Consider the following 15,044-nt stretch of genomic DNA (forward strand, 5'->3'; position numbering starts at 1 on the left):
CCCCCGGGGGAGGAGAGGGGGGGCCGTCTCCGGCCAGGGCGGCCCCTCCCCCAAGGTCACCCAACTTTTCCCCGGGCCCGCGGCTCCCGGGGAGGGTCGGGAGGGTCCGGGCGGGGCGCGGCGGGGGCGGGCACCCGCCCCGCATTATTCATTGGCCAGAGCGGGCTGCGGGCGCGAGTGCTGATGTCAGGCGGGCGCGAGTGCGGCGGGCGCAGCGGCGGCGGCCGCCCAGCGAGCCCGGGCTCGGGTGGGGGGGCGCGAGTGGGGGTGGCGGCCAGCATGCTGCTCGGCTGCGGCTCGGCCTCCACACCCGCGGCGCCCTCGTCCTCGCCAGCAGCGGCGGCGGCGGAGCAGCGAGCGGCGCCCGCGTCTGCAGCGGCGCGGGGTCCGAGCGCGCGGCGCGGCGGCGGCGGCGGCGGCGGCGGCGGTGGGCGCCGGGGCGGGGAGCGGGCGGCGGGGACCCGGCATGGCGCTGCGGCGGGGCGGCGGCGGCGGCGGCGGGGCGCCGGGGCTGCTGCTGCTGCTGAGCGCCGCGTGCCTGATCCCGCCGGGCGCGCAGGTGAGGCGGCTGGCGCGCTGCCCCGCCACTTGCAGCTGTACCAAGGAGTCCATCATCTGCGTGGGCTCTTCCTGGGTGCCCAGGATCGTGCCGGGCGACATCAGCTCCCTGTGAGTGAGTGGGACCCCTCCAGTCCCCGCCCCACCCTGCGCCCGCCGCCGCCGGGGAGTTGCCTCCGGCGCTGGGACAGCGCGACCCCGACCCCGCTTCCCGGCCTCTTTCTCCGCGCTTGGGTGGGGGCGCGCTGTGGGACGTGGGTGGAGTCTCGGGCCCAGGGGAGGGTGGAGGGAGCCCGAGACCCGGAGCCTGGGAGTCCAGCCCAGCCCCCTGTGGCAGTGTTTCTTAAAGTGTGGCCCGCGGGCCAGCCGCATCAGACCCACCTGGGGGAGCTCGTGCCAATGCAGATTTCCGGGCCCGCGTTGAATGAAGCAGGGTCTCAGGAGTGGAGCCTTGGCTCCACTTGGAGTCTGCATGTGGCGTCCCAGGTGATTCTGGGGTGCGTTAAAGTTTGAGAGCATGTGGAGGGGGGAGGGGTGGTTGTGTAGGGGCAGGAATGTGCCCCCGAGCCTGACTGGAGTGAGTGTAAACAGGGGAGCGATGAGGCCTCACTGTCCCACTTCGCGCCTGGGGCGGTGGTTTACACCGTGGCCTCCTCCCGACCAGTCCACACCGCAGGTCCGGAGGGACCCGAGCAAAGGCATGCAGCCTCAGGAAGTGGGGGCCACCTCATGAGGCCTGGAAGAGGGGAGCACTGCGCTGGGCAGAGCCTAGGACGCCCAGGCCAGTGGCCAAGTGCCGGAAGATTTCTTGCCCTGAGTTCACAAGGGCTTCTTGCCCCCTCTCCCTAGCACACATTAACTTGGCCGCTTTTTCAGCGTTGGAGGAATTAACGGGAAGGGCCCCACCTTATTTCTTCACCTGCTAAGTGATGCCTCCAACCTGCCCTCACACAGCCCCACAAGCCCCGCAGCCAGGTCCCATTGACAGTGGAAGGGGCTGTTGGGCTGTATCTTTACTGCTGGGAAAGGTTTCCTGCGGAAAGAACTTCCTCCTTCCAGGCCAAGGTGCTGGGGTGATGCCCACCCAAACACAAAAGGCAGGGAGTCCCGGGGGGGAAGTTCTTCATGTCCTTCTTACTACACTCCCCTGCCTCCCACCCCAGGCAAGGTGCAGGGCCGGAGGGATTCCCATTTGCATTTACGGAAACTCCGGAGGGTCTGGCCAGCAGGAACCGAGAGCCTTTTTGATTCCTAATGTTGCTGAGTCGAGTGACAGGGAGGATTCCAGAAATTAGAATTCCCCTTGTTAAATGCTTTAGAACGGCAGCTGCTTAATTGCTCTGCATGTTAACTGAAGTAATGTTGAAATAATGTATTGAGGTCCTGCTGTGGCCAGAAAGGATAGGGGGACCTGGTGGCACAAACAGTCAAGCCGCTTGCCCCCGCCTTGACCATTATGTCTGGCAGATGGCATTGCCTCCTACCGCGCATTCCAGTTCAGGTGTCTCTTGGGTTTTTCCCCCAAGGCTTTCACAGTGCATTTAACCAGAGGTGCTCTGAGTGTCTTTCAGAGATGTGTTCCCAAGGGGAGTGCTTAAACCTTCCCCGGAGTTTCCCCGGCCAACATTAATGCTGTGTCTACACAAACAGAATCCTGGGCAGAGGTGAAGTAATTATCCATTTTCAGCCAGGGCCTCCTGTAGTTCAGAGAAGGAAGGGAGGGGATTGATTAAACTTGCTGAGATAATGTCTGTGGAAGGAGCTAGACTGATGGTAAAGGCTTCTATTATTCAGACTAGTTTTCATATTGATCCAGTTCGTTGGAAAATGGCTTGACTCTTCTCGTTTCTACCCCTGAGAAGCCCCCCCCCCCCCCGGTTGACGATTTTAAGCCTCATTTTTGAGTGGAGGAGTTTGAAATACAGGTGGAGAATATGGCCGGTTGCCCATCCTGCGATCACCTCTTTCACTTCTGAAAGAGACCTAGGCCTTGTTTTGCTTCTCTTTTGCCCGCAGGAGCCTGGTAAATGGAACGTTTTCCGAAATCAAGGACCGAATGTTTTCCCACCTGCCTTCCCTGCAGCTGCTGTGAGTATGGGATGTTCTCTCTGAAAAATGGGGCCCCCGGAGGTATAGACCTGGGAGGAACCATCCCTGCCCCTTTGGTATCAGTCCTTCCTTAAATACCCCCAATAAACTCTCAGTGTTAGCTTCCCCTGTGGTGTCCCACCTGACTGAATCTCAGGCTCTTTGCTCAGTGTCTCCTTTTGGCCCATGTTTTCCTCCAGGACTTATCATAGATCCCAACACCCGTGTTTGGCAACAGGAGACGTGATGACATTGAATGATGACCCAAATTTCACCTAAATGAAGCGTTTTCCAAACACCTCACTTTAAAAGAAAACCTGCCTTTTACACTCTCGCTGTTGGCTCTGGAAATAGAAGTATTTTTCATTGACTGAGGATATAAACTATCAGGCAGCATACTACCCATTTATATGGAAAATGTTATCTGATCATCTGATCAGCCCTACAAAGAGAGTATTTTTAGCTCCCCATTTGACAGACGAGGAAATTAAGGCTCAGAGGAGTTAAGTAACTTGTCCAAAATCCCAGCCGCTTTCTAACCCACACTCGTAACTGCTCTGTATCCAGCCACTCTTGGCGAGAGCTCATGTCATGCCTGGCATCCCAGTCCCGTTATTGTTTGCTGATGAAAAGAAATGTCCAAAAAGCAGTTTTCAAAAACAAGTCAGTGATAGGCAAAGTCATGAGCACATAGCTCGTTCTGTTTATTCTGTTTCTTAAATTTGAGAGGATGTTAAAATCAAGCAACGTATTCCAGAAAACATGTGAGGGATGGATCACTTCTCATCCTAAATGAAGTTAACGTGGATAGTTCTGTTCTTGAAATATTATGGACCTGCTTCTGACCTCGTACTTAACATTTTAAAAGCTGTCACTTCTTGGAAATTGTGGTTCCATTAAAATATACTTTCCATATGCGGGAGACACAATTTCAGGCATTTCACCAAATAGACTCAAGTGGTGACGATACAGATTCTATGAACTTTTACCAAAGAAGCTTATGTGGTGACTAATAGGAAACTATGTGCTGATAAAGAGACTTCTGAAGATTTCTTAAACTTTTTTTTTTATCATTTCTCATGGGAATGTATAATATGGTAGAAAGGAGTTTTAGTTTTTTCAGTTTTAATTTTTGTGGTCTCAGCTGTGTGACTTTGGTCAAGTCACTTCTCTGGGCACACATTTCTCCGAAAACAGAGTTGGGTTAGGTCCTTTTAGATCTCTGATTCCATGGTGGCTCGGCATGGCAAAGCATTGGCTGGCCGTTTAGTTGTGCTGAGCGTTGGCATGTTTTGAGAGAATTTACTGAGACCCACAGGGGAGGGGGGGGTGGAGCAGTGGGGTGACCCAAAAATCTAGCCAAAATTGCCTGCCGGCATCTGCGAGTCGGGCTGTGCACCTACGGAGCCAGGCTTGGGCTGCAAAGAGCCCGTTTTTGCCGTGGATCAGAATGTGGCGAAAGAAACAGAAAGGGGCTTCACTGTGTGGTTCCAGGTATAAATCTCTGCATTGAAATCTGTCCTGTGTTTTCAGATTGCTGAATTCTAACTCATTTACAGCCATCCGGGATGATGCTTTTGCTGGACTGTTTCATCTCGAATACCTGTAAGTGTTGAGCTTTGTCTGTTTGCTGAGCGTTGGGTATGCCCATCGAATCATTCTATTGCTGTCCAAGCAGGAACAGCATCTCTTAGAGAGCTTAGGGGCGGACAAAATGGAGGACACCCCACTCTCTTTTCAGCCCTGACCTTTATAGTTTACTTGTGTATAAACATGCTGGGACAGGAGGAGGTTGGAGACAAAGCGGGTGAAAGCAAACAAAGGAGGAAAGATATTCACTCATTCTCTGCTGACATTTAATTTGGCATGGACTAAGCACAATTGGAAATTGCGTTGGATATTTTTACCTCTCATAACTAGGCATGGATTTGCTGATCGGCCAGAAATAAAGCTGAAGGCTTCTGAGGGTTACTTATTTTTAAATAAAGTCTCCCTATATGGGGATGTAACTTCACGTTTTGAATTTGGCTATCCTATTTCCCTTTCGCAGTATCTCCCATGAGCTGCTGATGAGAGTCTAATTGTATTTTTTTCTTCTTTAAAAGAAGAGGTTTTGTTTTCTTTTTGGACGTGCAGGTTGTTCCCCCTAGCAGAGAGCTTTGCCCTTGTTGCGATTTTGTTTCCCGGTTTCTTTTCTGATTTGCCTTTCCCCCCTTTCATGTCTTTTCGCCTTTTAAATGCTTCCGTCCTTGCCTTTTGTAACTTTGTAATAATATTAGTCCTGCTATCAGATGGGATTTCCTTATTTAGCATTCAGAGGGATTCTTAAAGGCTGGTCTCCGCTTTCTTATCTGAGGTTAACAGGTAGATGTTTGAATTCTAAACGCATCGTGGGTCTGAGAAAACTCTGCTGATTTTATGTCCTTAGGAAAGGTGTCTCTGAAGGAATTCTTTCTCCAGAATACACATGATATGTAAACTTTCATAGCAGCCTGATCGTATACAGAATATGGAAAGCGGGTTATGACTGAAGTGCTAAGCCTAACTATGTTCTGTCAAAGCACTTGAACAGCTGATGGGGGTAGCACATGTAAAGCTATCAGTTTTCTCTTGTGAGCAGTTCATCTTACTGCCAAGGTTACTGAGGGGGAAGTCCGCTTATCAGCCTATACCGAATTCTCGTACTCAAGAGACCCCTGATTTAAAACAAATAAGACATCAAATAAAGGTCAGTATAAGAATCAAGAACTATTTTACCAACTAATGGCATCGTGTTGCAAAGCCTCTCCCTTGGACCATCTCATCAAAGACCCTCTTAGATTTGATGTAATGGGATGCCATAAACTGAAATTTAGTTCTCTGTGGTCCTAGGGAATAGTCACAGTGCATTCGCTTTATGTATTTCCCATGAAGACTTCAAAGCACAGTCAGGGTTATTATTGCAAGGGCCTGTGTGCAAGCCCTAAGCCATTTTCGCACAGAGCAAGAAGTTTGGCCCATCCTCAACTTCATTATGTTTCCTATTTCCTAGTGGCTTAGAGATCTTGAGAGAATTCCTGCCTTGCTACCCATTTGTTCAGAGATTAGGCTGTATGGGACATGCTGAACTCGAGTTTGCCGGAAGCCGAGCTTACTGGAATTCTCCCCCAGCAAAAATTTTAACGCAGAGACGTAAGACAATGGGCTCCCCTCAGGAGACAGCGATATTAACAAGAGTGTTAATAGCCAGGCGCTATGTAAACTCTAAGAGGGTTTGAGTGGGGAGAATGTCTGGACGCTTTCCAGCCTTGCAGAGATGGAAGAATTCCTCGCCTTTGTATTGGGCTTTTTTCTCGCCTTTCCCCCCAAGATGTCTCCCCCCACCCCCCCAGCCGTGTTGCCAGCTCTGAATGTGAGGACTTCCATGCTGCTTCTGGAACGAGCTCAGGACACACACTTGTGTGGACGCATTCTTGCACACAAACCTGGCTCCCACTTGGAATCTGGTGTAGCTGACCTAATCCTTCAGAGAAGGATTGCTTTATTTATTTATTTATCTATCTATCTATCTATCTATCTATCTATTTATTTATTTATAAAACATGAATGTTTTATTTACTTTTATTTATTTATTTGTGTTTTTCAGAGATGAATGTTTTAAATTCATGAGTGCTTTTAGAATTTGTTTTGGGGGCAGCTGGGTGGTGCAGTCAGTTAAGCATCCGACTTCGGCTCAGGTCACGCTCTCTTGGTTCACGAGTTCGAGCCCCACGTCCAGCTCTGTGCTGCTAGCCTGGAGCCTGCTTCAGATTCTGTGTCTCCCTCTCTCTCCGCCCCTCCCCCCTCCCCCCTCACACATTCTTTCTCACTCTAGAATAAATAAACATTAAAAAAGTAATAAAAGTGAGCATACTCCACTTAATTCATTTTGAATGTCGTTTAGAGATATTAAGTGGAGAAAATTTGGTGGAATGATACTGCTGTTCTCTTTAGGTTCATTGAAGGGAACAAGATAGAAACCATTTCAAGAAATGCCTTTCGTGGCCTTCGTGACCTGACTCACCTGTAAGTCCTATGAAACGTGTTGCGAGATGCTTGTTCTTTCTTGACTGTTTTGTCCGTATGGTAACATTCTCTCAAGGAAACTAAGTTCCAGGTTGCCCGAAGTGTTTTGTATTGTTGATCAGACAGCAGTCCGGTGTGGTTACTCATGCACTCAGCTTGATTATCTTTTCCGTTACCCCGAATTGCCGTTATGGGCCACATGACAGCATGTGAAACAAGGCACCGCGAGGGCCCTCTGTCCAGTGATGAAGAAGGTAGGAAGGGCACTATCACGTATAACACACCTGCTGTGTGCCTGCGTGCCTAGTGAGCCTTCTCTTCGTTACCTTTGTGAATCTCCATTTTACAGATTTGGGAACTGAGGCTTCAGTTAACTCATTGAAGAATGTTGAATGCAGGATCAAAATTTGGACGAAACGGAATAGAGACGATTTTGTGGTTCCTCTAATTTGAATGCAAATAGCTTTTTCTTTTATGTTGGGTTAATCTGCAGCTTAAGCTAAGCTCTCTGGCTTCTTTAATAGCTTTCTGGAGGAAAAAAAGTTAAACACAAATTGATTTGAATTGCCATATCAGAATGAGGCAAGTACACATACTGGGCATATTTAGAAAACTGGAAAAAAATTGCAGCTGTGTTCATGAAAATGTAAAAATAGTCATTTTCTTGGTAAGAACCATTTACTGGCCAGGAATCAGGTCCTGTGTGCATGATAGATACTTTGTGATTGAGTAAGATAACATGTCTCATCTCTGTGATAAAAAGAAAATTGGGAGAATAGGAAGATTCTGAATAGGGGTGTTGGGCAGGGGTGATAGTGCCTTCAGCAGGTGCAACCCTGACTGAAACACATCGAAAGAGATAATCATTTACATCAGGCCCTGATACAGGCAAAGGTGTCCGTCAGCAGGCTCGACGAGCACTTGATTCTGGAATCCTACCAAGCAGAAGCCCTGTCTGAGTTAAATAAAGCTCCTAAAGTAAGCAGATAAGGGAGGAGTACGGGAGGTCCAAACGTCTGGATCGGCACCACCGATCCTGGAGAGTGTCAGCCTCATGTTGTCACTATTGCCCCAGGTTTTCCTTCTTTCTGTAAAAGCCTCATTTTGTTGTTGTTGCTGTTGTTTTGTTTTGTTTTCAGATGGAACCCAGACACCAAATCCCCACATTCCTGTAGAGGTTCAGGTCATGGGTTTGGAGTCACATAGACTTGGGTCCAAATCTCAAGGCCACCATTTATTAACGTTGCCTAGCCTTTGTGGAGCACAGTTTCTTCATCCTGGAGGCGGGGTGATTATACTGACCCCACGGGATTGCTGCATAGAGTGGGTTAATGCTCGCTTGCAAAGCATCCAGCCCAGTAGCCGTAGTAAACGTGCAAAGTATGCTTGGAGCTGCCGTCATTATCATGGTCAACAGCAACAGCACGGCCCCCCTCCACTCATTAAGAAGTCTCCATTTTCTCCATGGACTGCTGAGTACCCTTGGCAGTTTGAGTGGCCAGACAGGGTCTGCTAAGAAGACAGCTGTGGGTGTCTGGAGAGGAACAGCCGTGACCACATTGATCTGGTTCCCAGAAGTCAGGAATGAGAGGCTTTGCTTTCGAGCAGAAGCTCTGGCCAGATCATGAACGTAAGCCAAAAGCCACGTGACTGAGTTAGCCCAGGTGTCAGCTTTCCTTTGACCCATTGACTACGGGTCGTTGGTCTGAAAACAGGCGTGACCATGCAGCAATGTGCACGTGTATTTGCAGATCTTGGCACAGGTTTGCTCAGAGATGCACGGACTTCTGTGCGGGTAGATGGGTGTACATGCTGCATGTGCACGTAACTGTGCACACGCACTGGTTATTTGTGCACGCAACCACATGTGTATATAATGTGTGCATGTGTGTTGAGAGGCACCTTCTATTCTGTGTGACGAAGAGCCCTTTGCTTGGGTCCGGCATACTTCTGTTGCATTCAGGTGCCCGTCCCAGTGCATGCTCCCATTCTACAGTCAAGCGTATGGAGCCTGGCACTCCCCAGCTCTCCAACCTCATGTCCTTAAATGTCCTCAGAACACTGATCTCTCCGTGGACCCCGGCGTACACCCAGCCCGTCCCATTCCTGGGCTTTTGCTCACATCCTGTCCATTGCCTAGGATGTTGTATTTTCTACCTTAGACCTCCTGTAATCTGCTCTTCCTTCAGAGTCCAGATTAAGTTCTCTCTCCCCCATGGAGCCGTTCTTGATCTCCCCTCTGTAACCTCCCTCTTGGTTGCACCCACCCAACCCTGTAAGTAGCCTTGGCCGTACTGGTTGGTACTGTTTCGTGATGTCAGTTTTATCTCCCCAGCTGCATCGAAAGCTCCCTGAGGACAGGGCCCACGCAGATCTTTCCTTAGCCCTGCTCTTCCCCCAGCGTCTAGCACAGGGCTGAAAGCTAGCAGCACATCCCGTGTGATTCCCTGGTTGATCAATGGGTTCCTTACCGAGCTGGATTTTCCACGTATACTCTGCTTCTGGGCAAGTCAGGTGACTTCTGAAGCTGACTCCGTAGGTTGGAGACGTAGATAGGAGTTAAAGCATTTAATACATTATTGAAAGAATGGACCAGTCCTCCCACCTGCCCCCAGTTTTTGTCAACTTCCAAGCAAGGAGGTTTGCACACCGCTTCTCCAAAGCTCACTCCTATGCTCAAGGAAGTCACTAGATGGAATTTGCTTAGGTATCTGGTTTGTATCTTTTTATGAGTTTTTCCAGCACCTACAGACTCACATTCTTGTTCTCAAGAAACATAGATCAGGTTTCAAAGCATTGAAGAAGCAGTATCAATCTGTAACTAAGATCTAGGACATTTATTTTCCAGCAGTCCTGCAAAGCCCAGGGGACAGGTTGCTGTTAAGTAGTTTCAGAGATGAAGTAAGTGCCATAAATTTGTAGGCAAAATGAAATGGAAAGGGAGATGGTATGCACTTAGTGTGAGTGGAGTGGATAGTCCATCTAAATAATTTGGCTTTCTGAAATGGAATGCTTGGAAAGGTTGCTAAACATTCTACATTTTTGGGCTTCGAACTTGCCATATATTCTTATCACTTGGGTACAGTACATTTCAATTAGCTAAAAATGTCTAGCTAAATAATTCACCTTTAATTAGCTAAAAGAATTTTTGGGGCTTTCCAGAAAAAGTGACCATCAGCCAGTAAAAAAGCAAAACAAGCACCTTTTTTTTTTTTAATTTCAGAAAGCTACTGCCCGACAATGTTCAGCCTGATTACCTATTCAGCCTATTTTCCAACATCTTTAGAAATGTACCCCTAAATCATGTAGGAAAGAAAGGTAAAATAATACATGAAATTGCATTTTAATCCATTTGTGGTTACGTAGGCAGGAAGGGACATAATTGTGAAATGTTCAGGTTTCCCCATATTCTCTTGGTATATTGCAGCAAGAATGTTTGGGTTACACATGGGCTCGAAGCTTTCTCTGCGAGCCGCTGGGTCACTGTGATGCACACAAGGCTAATTTCATATATATGTTTTAAAGGGGTTGGTGCTGAATCGCGGACGTGTTTATCATGTATATGTCTTGCTGTTTGCACTCACGTGAATAAAAGAAAACAAAAGTAGGCATCAGTCTCTTGGCTGACTCACGTTAGAGCACGATGCCCTGGGGAGAAGCGCAGGCTCGATGTACATCTTTTCAACACCCAGCATCTTTCTACGTCAACAGCCCAGCACCACAGACATTCATCTTCAGCAGGATGATGACAGGGCACTGCATGATCCTGAATCATCAGAAAAAGCGTTGATGGTAGTCGTTCTTCCTGGAGATGAGGAACAGACTAGGACATTTTAGATCTTCAAAACTAAGAGCAATGCAAAATGCTTGCTGGTCACCCTTCGCTAATGAGAAAAGAAACCGATCACAGTCGGTTGCTCCCTAAACACTGTGGTCCATTGAAATTTTATATTATCATGGGGTTAGAGCTGAGAGTCTTTGTGCAAAAGAGTATTTACTGAATCCTTTCTTAGACTCACAAGTAATAGAATTTGCGTAGATGGACTGCAAGGAAACTTCTTGGACAAGACTGTACATCTTTTCTTTGATCATTCTCACCTCAGTGCTTCGTTCATTCATTCACTCACTCACTCAGTAAAGGCTTCCTGAGTACCCACTATGTGCCAGGCACTGCTTGGATGCCGTGATACAGATGTGGACAAACACAATCTCTGCCCTCGTGTTGCTTATGTCTGGGGAGGATACACAGCCAATAAACAGAGAATTAAAATACGTGGTATGCGAAGCGACAGTCGTGCGGTGAAGGTCAACCAAGCAGGGAAGGGAGCTGGTAGAGGTCAGGGAAGTGGTGATCAGTGAGGACAGACCTAAAAGAGATGATGGCGTGATCTGTGTGGGTACCCACAGGAAGATCGTTCAGGCAGATGAATCACAAGTTCAGGGGCCTCGGGGTGGGAGAGTGTCTTATCCATTTGAATAGCAAAGGGGCCAGCGTGGGTGTTCGAGTAGTCAGAGATCCAGTCTCATAGTTAAGTGGGAGTGGGGGTAACTATAGACAATAGTCTTGCATGACATCAAAGGGACTTTGGCTTTTATTCTGAGAAATATAAGATGCCATCCAACGTTTGACAAATGTATATAAAGAGCTTCTTTTAAAAACAAAGCAAAAAGTACATTGTACTCCAGCATCTATCATGCTGTCTTTGTCTCACAAAACTTATTTCTTTATCTCAGTATCAATGAGCAAAGCCAGAAATTGAGCCATGTTGTGCTGAAGAGGTTTAGCGAGAGCTCTGTTTTAAAGCATTAGCTTTGTTTAAGGGGCTTTGGAGTGACAGGGCCTGAGGATAATAACCACATTAACATATGATTTTCTTATTCTAGTTCTCTGGCCAATAACCACATAAAAGCACTCCCAAGGGATGTCTTCAGTGATTTAGACTCTCTGATTGAACTGTAAGTAAGGAAAATGCTTGTGTCCAAGTTAATCACGTGTCATTGTGTCCAAGTTAATCATGTCTTTAATGCCCCCTCTCCCCCTCACTGAATTTCTTTTATGTTGCAGTCAGAAATTCATGACAGGGGCGCCCATTTGACTCTTCATAGAGGCTCACGTCCTGCATGTGGTCATGAGCTCAAGCCCCTGAAAGGAGCGTGGAGTCCGTTTGGGATTCTCTCTTCCTCTGTCTCTCTGTCCCTCCCCCATGCATTTTCCCTCTGTCTCTGTCTCTCTCTCTCTCTCTCTCAAAATAAATAAACATTTAAAAAAAAGAAATCAGTGACAAAGAGTGCATGGTGGGAAACAATATATAGTTGGTATTGTGTTAGGGCTTGCCATGTTGGAATACACTTAGTAGCGTTAGGTCATTGGCAAATTAAGCTCACCGGGTGTGAGGTTTCCTTTTTCAAGGTAGTGTATCCCTCTGCTGTATCTTCTAGTGTTTGGCACTTCTTACCAGACATTGTTCCACAAGATCTTAATGTTTCAATTGTGTTCGTGAACGCTACCTTCCTGTAATGTCCTGGCTTTGTGAGAGTCTGCATCTGTGGGGGGAGGGGGGAACGTTCTTCTGTCTACCCTCCCCCATTTCCAGCCTAGCATGATGACCGTTTCAGGAGAGTTTGGAGAAATAGTGGTATGTCAGCTCCGAGAGCTCTCTGTAAGCTACAGTTAAAATCATGGGCACTGAAGATCATTAAGTAAAGTCAGTGATGCGCACAAGAAATAGGATGCATTAAATACAACATTCTTTTAATTTCTCTTTTTTTGGGGGGGGGGTATGAAATAGATCAGGATGTTAAATCATCGTATTCCTGCTGAAGCATTTCAGGCATGTCCATTTCTCCAGGTATGTGTTTGTGTTTTGTTTTGGTTTTTAGAGACTTAAGGGGCAATAAATTTGAATGTGACTGCAAAGCCAAGTGGTTGTATCTGTGGTTGAAGATGACGAATTCCACGGTGTCTGACGTCCTGTGCATCGGTCCCCCCGAATATCAGGAAAAAACGCTAAATGATGTGCCGAGCTTCGACTACGAATGCACAACCACAGGTATTCAGAACCGCTCTCGTGAAAGACTCTTACTGAGAGGAATCCCTTTGTGTTTCGTTTCTATCATCCACAGGAACCAGAGAAAAGCGGGTGTAAACGTTTTCTATCCAAATTATTTTAGGTGACATTTAAGCGTTCTAAAGGAAATGAACTGATGGGGTCAGGAAAACATCTCAACAGTTCAGGAGGATTTTTTGTTAAGTGCCCTGGCTTGAATTGTGATTCTTTACAAAATTCAAATTTCTCTGAAGGTTTGTTTTTTTTTTTTTTTTTTTTTTTAAGGGCCAAAGTATGAACTGGCAAGTTGGGCCTAAGAACGTTTGCAAATGAGGTTTCACGGAAAGTCCGTGCAGAGAGGGCCACGTTCCTGCTGTCTTGATTGACTGTTTTCACTGTTCCCTTGATTGAATAATAGGAAGTTTACTGAACGTGCAGCTAATAAATATGAGACTTTACAGTCCATACATTGCTTTTGTAGTTCCCTGCGAAAAAGAGGTAACTGGCTGAGTTATAACCAATGGCAAAATGGAAATAGACGTGAACAAGTAGTTATCTAAAGAAAAAACTCACATTGAGGAAAAATGTAAAGGAAGTTTGATTTTGCATTTTTCCAGGACCTGCCTCAGGGTTTCCATTTATCCATTTTACAGGTTATGAGATAAAATTAAAAGACTAACTGCCTCCAGTGTCACACCTTGTAGAGAGCAGGTGAGTGCCTCCGTATGAAAGGCTTAGGTGGAGTTTTCTCCAGCTTCTGAAGCCCGATTATAAAGGAAAACAGATCAATCCACAGTATGAAACCTGCTTACCAAACTTATAAAAATAAACATTTAGGCTGAGAGTTGATATCTACAAAGCCTCGAGGCATGTCAGTGGGAACAGCAGGAATGAGAACTCAGAAAATAGTTACAGAAACTCAGAGGCAAAAAAAAAAAAACCCTCCAAGAACAAAATGTGACATTTAGGCCAGCCCTACTGCTGCCCTCCAAACAAATAAACAAACAAGAACTCCTAAAGTAAAAACTGTTTCCAGATATCTCTGTAAATAAGGAACTTTACAAGTTCACGTGTTTTTGAAAGAAAACCGCCAAGTCTTGTGGGATGCCCTTGTCTTCCGTCATTGAACAGGAGCCTATTCAGCTGTGTAATTGGCAGGTGCCCTTTGCCAGCTGAGGCCACTAGCAGGTTATTTATTATATCGTAGAGCAGTGCAATAAATCAGAGGTCATAGTCAATGACATTTGCACCAAAAGGTGGCATTCAAGGCCATTTGGTGTGAAATGCCAAACTGCAGCTCACCGGGGCTCCTTTTCGCCTCTTCTCCAGTTTTTCTGGCGAGTTCTCTGAACGCCCAGGTGAAGTGAGCAGCTTTCCCATTGTTCTCTTCACACCTGCCTGAAAACTCTGCCAGTCTCTGGGAGGAATGACATGGGTATCGAGGATCTGGGGACAGGGAATAATTTATATGAGAGAACATCATTTCTGACCTTAGAGCCTTGGGGACGGTTATGGAAATGATCTGGGCTCTGAGAATTGTCATAGGAATAGACGGGGCTTGGAACCAAGGTATCCAGGTCTGGGAACTGGTCCTAAACCCAGAACCCATGATGCAGCATGAGCCCCCTAACACATTTTAGGGCATCCTCTCTCATAATATATATTTGCCTTTGCTAAGAAGCTTCCTACTAAGATTTAGATAGTCGGCAGTCCTCCCTGGTAACAGGGAAGTGATGATTCTATCTTTGCTACTGTCTTATCCCTTTGAGACTCATGAACAAATTAGCTTTTGCTCATAGTTTTCTCCATCAAGAAAAAATGGCGGAACCAAGTTGTGGCCACCCCCAGGGATAGTCCCTGCCTTGCGCCTTGTAAGAACTAAGTCAATACATTCTGAGGTGTTTTGTTTTGTTTTGTTTGGGGTTTCTTTGGTTCCTATCTCCTGCTCATATCAAGGCTCATTCTTTGGTGCTTTATTCAAGGCTGGAAGGGAAATGTGCAAGGATGATGGCAGATGGAAAGCCAAATCTGAGAGTCCTGGTACTATTATGGCATCCTCACTGCATTTTAGGGAAGAAGCACATCGTCTGAGGGCATTGCTTTTTCTCTTAGCTCAGATTTTCAGGAAAGGAGTAAATTCTTCAGGGGAGGAAGGAGAGGAAGATACTGTTACCATTGTGTTCTGGCACCTGGGTGTAATGAACATGGCAGAACCACCGCCGGGCTGTTTCAGCTTCTAGATTAATCACGGTCTTTCCATAACCCTCTGCTTCAAGTCTATTTTTAACCGCCTCAAAAATCCCTGTT

At 47.0% G+C, this 15,044-nt stretch overlaps 1 protein-coding gene across 1 annotated transcript in view; it reads left to right on the forward strand.

Annotated features, from left to right (window-relative positions):
* The first annotated feature begins 466 nt into the window (after positions 1-466).
* LGI2 (leucine rich repeat LGI family member 2) overlaps positions 467-15,044 on the forward strand; it is a 31,624-nt gene continuing 17,046 nt past the window's right edge. The window contains exons 1-6 of the mRNA XM_043572860.1: positions 467-669; positions 2,575-2,646; positions 4,180-4,251; positions 6,619-6,690; positions 11,575-11,646; positions 12,571-12,740. Of these exons, the coding sequence (XP_043428795.1) occupies positions 467-669; positions 2,575-2,646; positions 4,180-4,251; positions 6,619-6,690; positions 11,575-11,646; positions 12,571-12,740 (661 nt within the window). The remainder of the gene's footprint in view (positions 670-2,574; positions 2,647-4,179; positions 4,252-6,618; positions 6,691-11,574; positions 11,647-12,570; positions 12,741-15,044) is intronic.

The sequence above is a fragment of the Prionailurus bengalensis genome, chromosome B1, assembly GCF_016509475.1.
Source record: "Prionailurus bengalensis isolate Pbe53 chromosome B1, Fcat_Pben_1.1_paternal_pri, whole genome shotgun sequence".
Lineage (NCBI taxonomy): Eukaryota > Metazoa > Chordata > Mammalia > Carnivora > Felidae > Prionailurus > Prionailurus bengalensis.